Genomic DNA, 13,264 nt, shown 5'->3' with positions numbered 1-13,264 from the left:
ATCCATTAGATGGAAGGGGGTTGGATGGGTGATATAAGTCACCCATGAGGGATAGGCAAATGATTTTTACAGGCAAGGGGTCCCTCATGTATTTCACACATCTTTTCCCTACCCCACCACCCCTTGCTTAAAGTGTTGGGTAGGAAAGATTAGGGGAAATGCAAACATATTTCAAGTCTTCCCAGTAGGGACAAAAGGAAGATTATTATTATTTGCAGAGGAGTGATAGCTAGTAGATGATGGGCATAATCCCCTTGTGTGACTGGCCCACTCTTCCCAATTATCAAGGGTGCTTGCTTGGCATGTAAAAACTAATCTCGTGGAAGGACGGAGACTTTGGAGGGAATCCAATGTTGGGAACTACATAGATGGAGTAGGGAATGTATATGAGGAAGGGACCTCTCCCAAAAAAACAGGGAGTTTTCATTAGCATTGGACCCATTTTAGAGGTAGGAATTGCATACTCATATTCATTCTGGCACTGGCCCATTTCAGAGGTAGGAATTACATACTCATATTCATTCTTGGTCATGATGGTTTGTTGAAAGCGGAGGGTTTTGCCAATCTCTATTAGAAATCACAACACCACAAGGATTCCACATAGTGAAAGCCAAGAGGTGTTGACACATAAGCTGCAAGCGAATGGATTGAGAGTTGAGGTATGGGGCATTTTTTGTTAGATCCACAATGGTTGCAATAGATGCTCCACCAATCGATGAACATGACAAATGGAGAAAAGGTGTGGAAACATACAAGGGGATCAATACTTTCTTAATGGATCAATTCCCTTCATCATATTGAGGCTCGACTATGTTAACTATGTTAAGAATCCACAAAAGGAGAACACGTGCACACACACTCGCACAGAGTATACTGAAATATTATTGAAGGAGAACACACAGACATACACACACAGAAGGAGAACACACACACAGTATACAAAAATATTATTGAGCAAGCTTACGCCCTGGAAAAAGTGCAAAAATCCCACTTTTTGAAGGAGATCTCCCTTGCCCAGGCTTGGGGACCAGTTGTCACCACCCCTCAGTTGTCCCGCCCACGTGCAATTTTAAGAAATGTTCTAGAAAATTTTGAAAAATGTGTATAAATTTCCTTGGGCTTTGACTATGTCAAGTATGTGAAGGATATAGGGAGAGACACACCCACATACTTTGACTATGTCAAGTATGTGAAGGATATAGGGAGAGACACACCCACATTTTTATACAAGAAAGATTGCAATTTGCATGTGTCATTTTTGTGAAGTGCATACAAAATTTAATAAGTCTTCTATCCGTAGAGGGAGATGCGAGACAGAGAGAGAGCTGCGTTTCAACAGAAGGGGAGAACAGAGAGGCCCGCGGGCCCACATGCTGAGGTCCCCACGTGCAAATGTCTAGAAAGGCGACTGGCATCGCGTAAAGCTCTCCCAACAAACCGTCTCATTCCGGCTTCACCTGCCCCCCCCCTTTCGTGCAGAAAACCCGCTCTAAAACAGGAAGAAAACCCTAATTTTTCAGCTCTGTGTATAAGCTCCAATGCAGTACCTTAGAATCGCAGATCATCACTGCACAGGTTAGCTTGGAACGAAACCCTAAGCGGAGATCATCAGGAAATCCTAAGTGGAGATCTCTGCACAGTTACCTTGCTTGTCTCTGTGGAAACCCATCTCTCTGCCCCTCACAGAACCATGGCGGATCGGTAAGCGCAAACTACTCATGAACTCTCTTAAGCATACACGGAAGCGAAGATGGTTTCTAGTGCATTCTTTTGGATACCAAATTCTCGCCTTCCTAGCTAGAATCAACACGGTAAGAACTTGGGAGTGTAATTAACTAAAGAGAGTTAACCATCTTTGGTGGTTTGATTTGCCCTTGCTCATGCGTTTCTCGCGCTAGATTCAACATAGGGAATGCTTGGAGTGGTGACCTTTACCGATACAGACTTTTGAGGGCGTCTCTGTGCCATAGAATTAGACATGGCAGTCACCTACTGTTAGGCTTGACAATGGGCCTTCCTTTACGAGGTTCTTATGTATTATCAAATGGCTATTTGCCCTTAATCTATGCCCCCGACTTCATTGCTTAAAAGCGAACCTGAGTTTTCTGGGGAAAAAAGCGAAGCTGGGAATACATTTTAAGGGGTTTGACTACGGTTTGCGTAGGCTTTTGAAGAGTGTCACATGCCAAGATTTCTATCCTAGTTGCGCAAGGTGATCAGCAGTTGTGCAGGTGCCACAAATTTATCCCTCAAGTCTTTCTTTTCTCAAAGTAGTGTATAATTCAGTTGCATTTGGGTAGATCCGTGTGCTGAGTGGAATTTTGCAGGTGAGTTTGTGGCATGGGCAGGTGCATTGCCTGTTGGTCTTTCGGCCCGGGCTTAATAGCCAAGTGAACCGTGAAAGCCAAACTTGTTGATCACCTTCCTTAGCTCGGTTGAAACTTGAAGGTCAAAGAAAAAGCAAGAATGGGTCACATAATTGTGAGGTTGCTATTGGAAACTGCTTGGATTATTGCTGTCCGACAGTTCTCGAGGAGATGATCTCTCCAAATCCTGTTTGGAGGAGGATGAGGTCAGTTTAATAGTTTTCGAGGAGCTGCAAGAGAGTCTCTCTGAAATCCGATGAGGAGAAGGATGAGGCTACATGTGATTCAACAGATTAGCTGGGACATGGAGCGAAGCCTACGGATGGACCGGAGCGGAATCGGATTAAAGGTGTATGGAGTCAAGTTTAGCAAGAGGGGAGATGTCATGTGAATCATATGAGTGAGTGCCACACGGTGTCTTGTTGCAATTGCAGGTAGTGTGTTGGCAAGATAAGTGGTAGGATATGGTTTGTTTGGGTTTGTTTTGGTAGCCATAATGGTGCTTCCTGGACGTGCCCACAAGCCTAACAAGTGCTCAGAACATCAATACATCATTCAAGAGGGTTACATCGATGTGCGGAACATGTACGACTTGACTTGTGTGGGACTTGTAAACACGACCCTAACATTCTGGTGGTGGCACACTGGTTGACATGTTGTAGCATGCAATAGGTTGACCGTTGTAATGCACAACAAAGCCTTCTTTAAACTTGTGAGTTTATGCAATCCACTTAACTTTAAGAGAGAAGATGAGAGTTGACACTAGATTGGGTTCAAGCAGCCCCCCCCCCCCCCCCCCCCCCCGCGGCCCCCCGCGGGGTGTCCAGCGCCCTCGCAACCAAGAGTATTTGCTTGTATTTCTGTGGAGAACTTTGTACAATGATAATGAATAATGACTGAGGGCTGCCCAATGCAAGACAAGGAAGACCGAAGGCAGGCTGAACCATATGTTGTAGACTCTATGAAGCCACTTATGCAAATCTAGAATTGATGAGGATATGCACATATGCTGGCTGAAGATGAAAGGATCTTCTATGCTACCTTGGACTGAAGCACGGAGTGCTTGAAGCTGTTTGTACGCTCCAAGAACCCGGGGGGATCTCAAGCACACATGCTCTCTTGAACTGCTGTGCTGAAATTCTGATAAATGAATTGATTTATGCTGATTTTATATGCAACTTTGTTGCAAGTCGGTCCATTTATGCTATAGTCGACCAGGTCTAAATGTTCCACGACTTGCTGAAAATAGCATTAAATGCTATAATTCTATTGTGGGGTGCCTATTTATGCTGGTTAACTGATGTTATATGCTGTCCATGTTGTTTATATGCTGGCCGACATGTTGATTATGATGTCTATGCTGAGAAACCGTGGCGGATCCGCAGGTTGAGGTCAACTAAGAGGTGCAATTGCTTGAGCATGCAGTTTTTATGGGGAGGAGGCCACTCCACTTTTGGAGTGTGTGCTTCTCTCTCCTCCCTCTCTCTCATCTTTTTGGGAAAAAGGAGTCGTGGAGCAAAAGCTTGTGCTTATGCGTGAAAAAGCTGAGGAGAAACTCTGGTCGACTGCTGATTAAGGGCGGCTGCTGCTGACTTCTGTGTGCTGGAGCAGGCCGTACAGCAGCCGTACAGTGCTGTACGACAGCAGGTACTGCTGTGGACAGAGACGGCGCAGAGCTGTGGGACAGAGACAGGCGGCTGCAGCTGCTGAATTCAGGCTGTACAGGCTGTACGACTGCAAGTACAGTTATGTACTTCTGCAGGTACACTGTACGGCCAGATCTGGTGCAAGTACAGGTGCTGGGCAGCATTGTTGCAGGCGGCGCAGGCGACCAGCAGCAAATCAGCAGGCGGCTACTACTGGCTGCGCAGGTACAGGTGTGTACAAGTGCTGGCTGCAGGCAAGGATAGCTTCTGGCACGTATCCCGAGGTAGTACAGACGGGTACGGGGCTGTTTTTCAAGACTGTACAATCAAAGACAGCATAGAAGTGAACACAAGGAGGAGGGTACAGACAAGTACGTGCATGCGTGTGAAGCAGGGTTGTGGAAACAAGTGCCTGCAAGTACAGATTGGTACCGTTGTTTCCTCCAGTGCTGATTCACAAGCTGATTTTGGTAAGCTCCTCATCTGTTCATCTATCTCTCTTTCTACTGCTTGATGTCTGTTGCAGATATGAGTTATCTAGCCCCTTGTGAGAGGAGGGGTATGGCAGATTGACAAGGGTTGAGACAGAGTTTGGACAGTACATGTATGTATGAGCTGAGATGTTGAATCATGTACTTGAGTTATGCCAAATGTATGCTCATGGCTGCCCTGCTTAGTGGTCTTGGCTGATCAGAGGGAGGCACAGTGTGTTATTTTGAGACACAGATCTGTGTGCATAGATCCTCTGTGCTAAGAGGTATTGTGGGCCGTCAGATTGGACATACAGGTGTAATCTCTTGGCTGATTTTTGGTTGTACTTAGCCATTCATATTTTTGGAATTGAATAAAGAAATACCGCAAGGGGCGCAGGCAATATGTTTGGTGGTATGCAGCCAGGCATGTATAATGGAATGTTTGGAAACATGGCTGGAATGTATGGTATGCTTGGTGTGGGAATGGGAAATGTTGACCCAATGATGGGCATGAATGTTGGGGGCAGCAATCTTGCGAAACCACTTCCATATGATAATCTAACGCCTATGGGAAAGGCGAAGGATTACAAGGAAGGGGGAGCTGCAGTGAAGTTTGATACATTCAGTGGGGCCAAGGATAAATTGAAAGCACTTACCTTTTTACAGCAGTTTGATGTTGCTTTTTCTGGTGGGAATTACACAGAGTCCTCTAAGGTGAGGAAAGCTGCCACTTTTCTCAAGGGCAATGCTTTGCAGTGGTGGTCTACTCTTCTTTTGCAGGGCATAGCACCTACTACATGGGTCCAATTTAAACAGGTTTTCTCTTCCGTATGGCTCACATCTACATTCGAGGTGGATGTTATGACCGCATGGCACAAATTGGATGCTTCAAAGTGTGATAGTTTGGAGGATTATAACAAGAAGTTTTGGGAAGCATTACTCCCAGTGACTTCTTATCGTGTGGTGCCATTATCTGAGCAGGTAGAGAAGTATTGTTGTGGGCTGCCCAAAGAGGTACGAGATTATTGTATAAAGACAAGAGTAACGAACATGTCACAGATGATTGAAAATGCTATGACAGCTAATGCGTTACTCACTGGTGGATCATTTGGGTTTAAAGGCAGTAAGAAATTGGGCAAGAAAGCTGAAAAATTTGGGCATGCTTCTCGTGATGCTAAAGGGTCTTCAGAGACGAAGTATGAGAAGTTGCCAATGCCCAAGAGGACTTCTGAGGAAAGATAGGTTTTGAGAGATGCTCATAAGTGTTTTTACTGTACTGAAGAGGGGCATATGTCATTCAATTGTCCCAAAAGAAAGTCCCAAAAAGACTCTGACAATAAAGGAGAGCCCAAGCCAAAGAAACAAAAACCTTCTGCAGGCTTAGTTCCTGATCTTGTGGGGGAACAGCCAGGTGGTGAAGCCACAGAGTTGTGCAGGGCATGGGGCAAAGTGAGAGATCAGAATGCCTTGATCTTCTTTGACACAGGTGCTAGAGCCAACTTCATTTCACCAGATTTGGCTGGCCGATTGGGGATTCGCGCAGAGGAGATGGGGCCGTTACATGAGGCTAATATGGCTTGTCCAGGGTATGCAGAACCCGTTACTCCTATCATTGGGAAGCTTCCGCTTCATTTGCAGGGTTATGTGGACAGCGAAGAGTTCTTCATCATGCCTTTGGATGGCTGTGATGTTTTGTTGGGGATGCCATGGTGCCACAGGGTACATGCGGTGGTGGATACTTACAATAGGAAAATCACTCTGACTCATAGAGGGAAAGAACATGTATTGGATGTAAAACTCAAAGGGGAATCTGTTTCTATTGTATCCGCTTCGGCGATTTCATCAGTAATGAAAAAGCATCTTTCCGCGTACTTGATTTATGTAAAGGATGCACACGATGATGAGTCTAAGTCTAATTTGTCTATGTTAGATAAGGACAGGACTGATTTCTTATGTGGGTTTCAAGACTGTTTTTCCGAGTCATTGCCAGGAGAACTTCCTCCTGAGAGGCCAGAAGATCATGCCATTGATCTGATTCCTGGTAGTACTCCACTGAATAGACCGCCGTACCGTGTTAGTGCAGCCCAATAGGAAGAGATTATGAGTCAAGTACAGGAGCTATTGAATAAAGGGTTGATACAGCCTAGCTCATCACCCTTTTGCTCACCTGTGCTCTTAGTGAAGAAGAAGGATGGTTCTTGGCGCATGTGTATTGATTACAGGGCGCTGAACAAGAATACCATCAAGAATCGATTCCCCATACCGAGGATCGATGACATCTTGGACCGCTTACAGGGCTCCACAGTCTTTAGTCGTATTGACTTGAAAAGCGGGTATCATCAGATACGCATTAGACCCGAGGATGTGCATAAGACGGCATTCCGAACCACGTTTGGGTTGTATGAGTTCTTGGTTATGCCCTTTGGTTTGACAAATGCGCCTGCCACATTTAACAGAATGATGGACAGGATTTTCAGGCCTCATAGAGAGTTTGTGGGCACATTCTTTGATGATATGATTGTGCATTCACAGACTGAGGAAGAGCATAGAAGGCATTTGGCCATTGTGTTTGCAGAACTCAGAAACCATAGGTTGGTGGTTAATGGCAAGAAGAGTGAGTTCTTTTTGCAAGAGATACATTTCTTGGGGCATATTGTGTCTGCGCATGGAGTCCGTATGGATCCAGCAAAAGTGGAAGCAATACTTAATTGGCCAGCTTTGAAGACCGTGCATGATGTACGCAGTTTTCTAGGATTGTGTTCCTATTACAGGCGTTACATACGGCACTTTGCTGAAATTGCTTCGCCTCTTCATGCTTTGACGAAGAAGGCAACTCCGTTTAGATGGGCTGATCGGGAAATTACAGCATTCAAAAAGCTCAAAGAAAAGCTTACTTCGGACCCAGTATTGGTGTTACCGGATCTTCGAAAGGCTTTTGTTGTCCAGTGTGATGCATGTGGAAGTAGCATTGGTGCAGTTCTCATGCAAGAGAGACATGTGATAGCCTATGAGAGTAGAATATTGCAAGATGCTGAGAAGCATTTACAGGTTTATGAGAAAGAGATGTTGGCTGTAATTCACGCTCTTTCTACATGGAAACATTACTTGCTTGGGACTGATTTCACTGTGCAGACAGATTATCAGACCTTGCGTTATTTCCTCACGCAGACTAAGCTTTTAGAGAAGCATATGCGTTGGGCAAACTTTTTGTCAATGTTTTACTTCCAGATTGTGCATGTGGAAGGCAAAAAGAATGTAGTGGCAGATGCTTTGTCACGCAAGCCACAGGTCTCTGCAGTTTCACTTGCTTATCATCATGAGCTTGATGAAATGAAAGAGCAGTATGCCCATGATGAGGACTTTGAAAGGTTGTATGATCAGATGTCTGAGGGTCAGCGGCATGAGCACTATACTCTCAGAGATGGGTTTTTATTGATGCATGGCAGACTGTGTGTTACCAAGCCATTGCGACTCAAGGTTATGATTGAAAGTCATGCTCCACCGTATGCAGGTCATAGAGGTATTGACGCAACGGTCAAAGCAGTGGAGACTTTCTTTTATTGGCCAACCTTGAGAAGAGATGTTGATGCCTTTGTGAGGCAATGCATCGTGTGTCAGAAGGTAAAGTTTGACCGTCAGAAGACACCAGGGTTATTACAGCCTTTACCTATTCCTGATAGACCTTGGGAGAGCATTGCCATGGATTTTGTATTTGATCTTCCACGGACACAAACGGGAAATGATGGCATCTGGACTATCATATGCAGGTTCAGTAAGCAGGCTCATTTCATTCCCGTGCGTAAGACGATCAAAGTGGATCATATGGTGAAGTTGTTCATGGCGAACATCTTCAAGTATCATGGATTGCCTACGTCTATCATTAGTGACCGTGATCCATGGATGACGAGTTTGTTCTGGAGAGGGTTGTTTGACAACATGGGTACAACTCTCAAGTTTTCATCGTCATTTCATCCACAGACAGATGGTCAGTCAGAAGAGGCTAACTTTACAGTGTTGGATCTTCTCAAGTGTTATGTGTCAGAGCACAAGCAACAATGGGAAAAGTATCTTCCTTTGGTGGAGTTTGCATATAACAACATTGTACATACCTCGACAGGCAAGGCGCCTTTTGAGATTGTAGGAGGGAAGAAGGTACCATCCATTTTGCATACAAAGGATAAGATCTTTGAAAGAAAGCCGCAGACCGTCACAGACGTGATTTACAGTTTGCATTGGGTGATTGGGTTCTTTTGCGTTTTGAAAAGGCTAGACTCAAGAAGATGAAGGGTAAAGAGCGCTTATTCCCTAAGTTGAGCATGCATATTATGGGCCTTTTCAGGTTTTGAAAAAGATTGGTGAGGTAACCTATCGTTTGAAGTTACCAGATCACTGGAGGATTCACAATGCTTTTCACGTGAGTCTTCTTAGACCTTTCCGTGGGGGTGTGCTTGAGGATGTATCAGATGAGGCTCAGTCGGAAGTTGACGAACTTGATGAGGTTCTGATTCCAGAGCAGATACTGGCACATAAAGACAGGAAGGTACGAGGTAAAGTTTCCCGTCGCTATCTTGTGAAGTTCAAGAACTATTCACCGATGGATGCGAAGTGGATGGAGGAAGGTGACTTAACAGATTCACCTCAGGTTTTGCAGCTTTATCTCGATGCCTTTGAGTTAGAGCCGACTCTTGTTGTGGCTCATTCAGGTTCAGCAGAGCATGGGTCTGGAGCATTACCTGATGCTCAAGAGGGGGGTAGCACCTCCACTCCCTTGATACAGACAGGCTCAGATGACATCTAGAGGTCGCTTGGTGCAGTTTTTATCTCACCCGAAGGTACTGAGGCTGACAGTACATCTGTTTATGGGACTTCTATGATATATGTGTACTAGTCACATGGAATTTTGTGGATATGTATGGTTCACAGTGGTATACAACTTGGACTATTACTATGCCATTGTTTTGCAGTGAATGTTGATACATGTGTATGGCTTAGAGAGATTGGGACGCTGATCTTGCCATATTGTATATTTCACTTTGGATATTTTGCTGTATCACCAGAATGCAATCGAGGACGCTTGCCATTTTTCAAGAGGGGGGTTTGTCATGGCCCTGTGAAAATGGAACAGCACAAGTGTGGGCATGGTGGTTGCTGAGTCAGAATATTGAATGATTCACATGGGGGGTGCCCAGACACAGTTAAAGATGTGTGGACATCCCTAGGTGTGAAGGGGGGAACTAGAACATTAAACTTTTAATGTTTATTAAAGTTGCCCCTAGGCCTTAGTGGCCCCTAGGGACTTTTAAAGTTTGGGGCCCTAGGATTTTTATGGGGAGGAGGCCACTCCACTTTTGGAGTGTGTGCTTCTCTCTCCTCCCTCTCTCTCATCTTTTTGGGAAAAAGGAGTCGTTGAGCAAAAGCTTGTGCTTATGCGTGGAAAAGCTGAGGAGAAACTCTGGTCGACTGTTGATTAAGGGCGGCTGTTGCTGACTTCTGTGTGCTGGAGCAGGCCGTACAGCAGCCGTACAGTGCTGCACGACAGCAGGTACTGCTGTGGACAGAGACGGCGCAGAGCTGTGGGACAGAGACAGGCGGCTGCAGCTGCTGAATTCAGGCTGTACAGGCTGTATGATTGCAAGTACAGTTCTGTACTTATGTAGGTACACTGTACGGCCAGATCTGGTGCAAGTACAGGTGCTGGGCAGCACTGTTGCAGGCGGTGCAGGCGACCAGCAGCAAATCAGCAGGCGGCTACTACTGGCTGCGCAGGTACAGGTGTGTACAAGTGCTGGCTGCAGGCAAGGATAGCTTCTGGCACGTATCCCGAGGTAGTACAGACGGGTACGGGGCTGTTTTTCAGGACTGTACAATCAAAGACAGCATAGAAGTTGAAACCGATCACGTCAAGTGGGAAAGACTCAATTGGACACCTACACGATTAATAGCACAACTTTAAAACCACAAATATGAAATGGACAACTTAAAACAACTTGAAATTTAAATGAACAGAAATGGAAAGATGGACACCAGCACTGGGGCCGGAACGGGCCGACCCCCCCCTCAATATATGATATATTTATTGGGAGTATTTAATGAATACAATGCTCCATGGGTTCTGAGAACCAGATAATGTCCATGTACATATGAAAACAGTACTTAAACAAATAGCTCGAATTTCGATGTAGAAAACTCGAATCAGATCGACCACTGGTGTGGTCCAATCGCTACGGTCCTGTGCTTTCACTGGACTCCGCGGAGAGCACCACACTGGTGTTCCGAGACCACGCACAGACAGGCGCTCTCGTACTAACGCCTGGCTCTCCCGATCTCAGCACCTTTGGACCGAGGTTCGCCCATATAGCTTGGACAACCCGGCACCGAACGGGTGTAGGCCGAGCAGGACGAATCTTTTACCAGATTTAAACATTAAATGCTTTACTCAAATCTGAAAATCACTTACTTGTAATTGGTTGATAAAAGACCAAAGCTTGTGGTTTGCTGAGGATGAAACCACCCTTGTTGAAGAAGCAGTTGCCTCGTGGTGAACCACCAAGGCAGATACCTCCGTAAAAGAAAACCACAGCCACCTTATAGAATGCACAGCCTCCTGTATGGAGAAGGGATCGCCTGCTTGGGAAGGGGGGTAGGCGCACAACCGCCTGTAGGGTAGGCAGCCGTCAGCCTATTGTGCAGTCGCCAGCAGAGATGGTCAGCCGCCTGTGAAGAGCAGCAGCGTAGAGGTGCAGCCGCCTGGTTACTGTAGGAGCAGCCGAGTAGGAGGTGGTCGCCAGCAGAGATGCACTCAGCCGCCTGTGAAGAGCAGCAGCGTAGAGGTGCAGTCGCCAGCAGAGGAAAAACAGAGATGCGCCTGAAGTGGGGGCAGCCGCCTGGGAGAGGAGCAGTAGGCGCAGCAGTACAGGGAAAAGTTGGCAGCCGCCTGCTGTAGATTCAGTCGCCTATAGAGGGGCAGGCGCAGCACACAGGAGCAGTCGATGTGCAGGAAGTCAGCCAACTCCAGCCGCCAGGAAGCTTACGAAAGGTGATCCAGCAACGCCAGGAAGAAGCGATGTATGCTACGCTTGAAGGGGTAAACTTTTTTAATAAAATTAATGTGGAGTTTAACTCCACGCTTGCATGAGGGTGGGGGAGTTTGGGTAGGTGCCTTTGCCCACCCCCACACTCACTTAAATGGGGCTCCCCACCTTGGCCCCAAAGTGGGTGCCCAAAGTGGTGCCCACATTTAAATGAATGTGAACACTTCACCTTATAAATCAAAGGGTTAGTATTTAAAACATTTAAAACAACATGTACCATATACTTACCACCTGTTCACATGCACTGAAACTCGTCAGAATACAGAGCAGACTTCACGACTCACTGGCAGGCGTCCCCGCTCAGTAAGTAACACGTCAGGCAGGCAAACACACGAATACATGTCATGCGAAAACAGTTTCAAACAAGCAAATCATGTGTGCATGTGCAAATAGTAACATGGACATATCTCCCGTTCATGGAACATGTACAAAATATCTGTCGGCACAGAACTGGCACGACATAAAACATAAAAACCTGGTCTTCCTATGGAGTGACAGTCCCATAGGTAAGACACAGTTCCAGGCACGAGTTTCCCTAGGTGTGACAGTCCCATAGGTAAAACACGGCACGAATACTGGCTCTTCCATGGCGTGACAGTCCCATGGATCGAACACAGTCCAGGTCATACACGGGTGGCACTGATCTGGCTCCCGTCCATACGACACCATCCTGCTAACACACGGGTGGCACCAGTCTGGCTCCCGTCCATGTCAGCAAAATACTGGCCTCTTCACACGAGACACTGGCCTGGCCTCAAGTGAACGAGACGCAAAAACTAGGAATGGACCAAATGGTCGGCCAATTGGTGACAGAAGTGAACACAAGGAGGAGGGTACAGACAAGTACGTGCATGCGTGTGAAGCAGGGTTGTGGAAACAAGTGCTTGCAAGTACAGATTGGTACCGTTGTTTCCTCCAGTGCTGATTCACGAGCTGATTTTGGTAAGCTCCTCATCTGTTCATCTATCTCTCTTTCTACTGCTTGATGTCTGTTGCAGATATGAGTTATCTGGCCCCTTGTGAGAGGAGGGGTATGGCAGATTGACAAGGGTTGAGACAGAGTTTGGACAGTACATGTATGTATGAGCTGAGATGTTGAATCATGTACTTGAGTTATGCCAGATGTATGCTCATGGCTGCCCTGCTTAGTGCTCTTGGCTGATCAGAGGGAGACACAGTGTGTTATTTTGAGACACAGATCTGTGTGCATAGATCCTCTGTGCTAAGAGGTATTGTGGGCCGTCAGATTGGACATACAGGTGTAATCTCTTGGCTGATTTTTGGTTGTACTCAGCCATTCATATTTTTGGAATTGAATAAAGAAATACCGCAAGGGGCGCCAAGCTTTGGGGCCAACAGGTGTCGCTTTGTTTTCAGATTTGGGCACTCTAGCTCCAATCTGTTTTGTTTTCACATCTAGACTACAAGTGGACGGGTGACTGCTAGTCTACTGCACTCTGGTTTCTATCAGAGGCCGGTTTCAGATAAGCTGCGGGAAGAACTGCAGACCACTAAGAAAGATTGGGTGGAGGTGGTGAAGAAGCACAAACCCCCGCAGAGCATCATACATGAGACTCTCGAGGAGGAGAAACGCAGAAGGATAGGGCCCTCCATGTGCGAGTACGGGGGCTACAGGCAGGGGCTTCCCCAAAGAAGGATGCCATGACACTTTGCTAGATGCTAGTAGT

The 13,264-nt window shown here is 46.3% G+C and overlaps 1 protein-coding gene across 2 annotated transcripts in view; it reads left to right on the top strand.

Moving 5' to 3' along the window:
- The first annotated feature begins 1,246 nt into the window (after positions 1 to 1,246).
- LOC147620439 (plant/protein (DUF810)) overlaps positions 1,247 to 13,264 on the top strand; it is a 103,117-nt gene continuing 91,099 nt past the window's right edge. For both annotated transcript variants that reach the window (XR_015269929.1, XM_086824659.1), the window contains exon 1: positions 1,247 to 1,701. Coding sequence is in view for 1 of the 2 variants with exons in the window: in XM_086824659.1 (XP_086680785.1) it covers positions 1,691 to 1,701 (11 nt within the window). In the remaining variant the exon portion in view is untranslated. The remainder of the gene's footprint in view (positions 1,702 to 13,264) is intronic.

Source organism: Cibotium barometz, chromosome 31 (genome assembly GCF_041138505.1).
Source record: "Cibotium barometz isolate CiBa-2024 chromosome 31, ASM4113850v1, whole genome shotgun sequence".
In the NCBI taxonomy this organism is placed as follows: Eukaryota; Viridiplantae; Streptophyta; class Polypodiopsida; order Cyatheales; family Cibotiaceae; genus Cibotium; species Cibotium barometz.
Note: the sequence above shows the minus strand (reverse complement) of the source record. Positions and strands in the feature narration are given on the sequence as shown.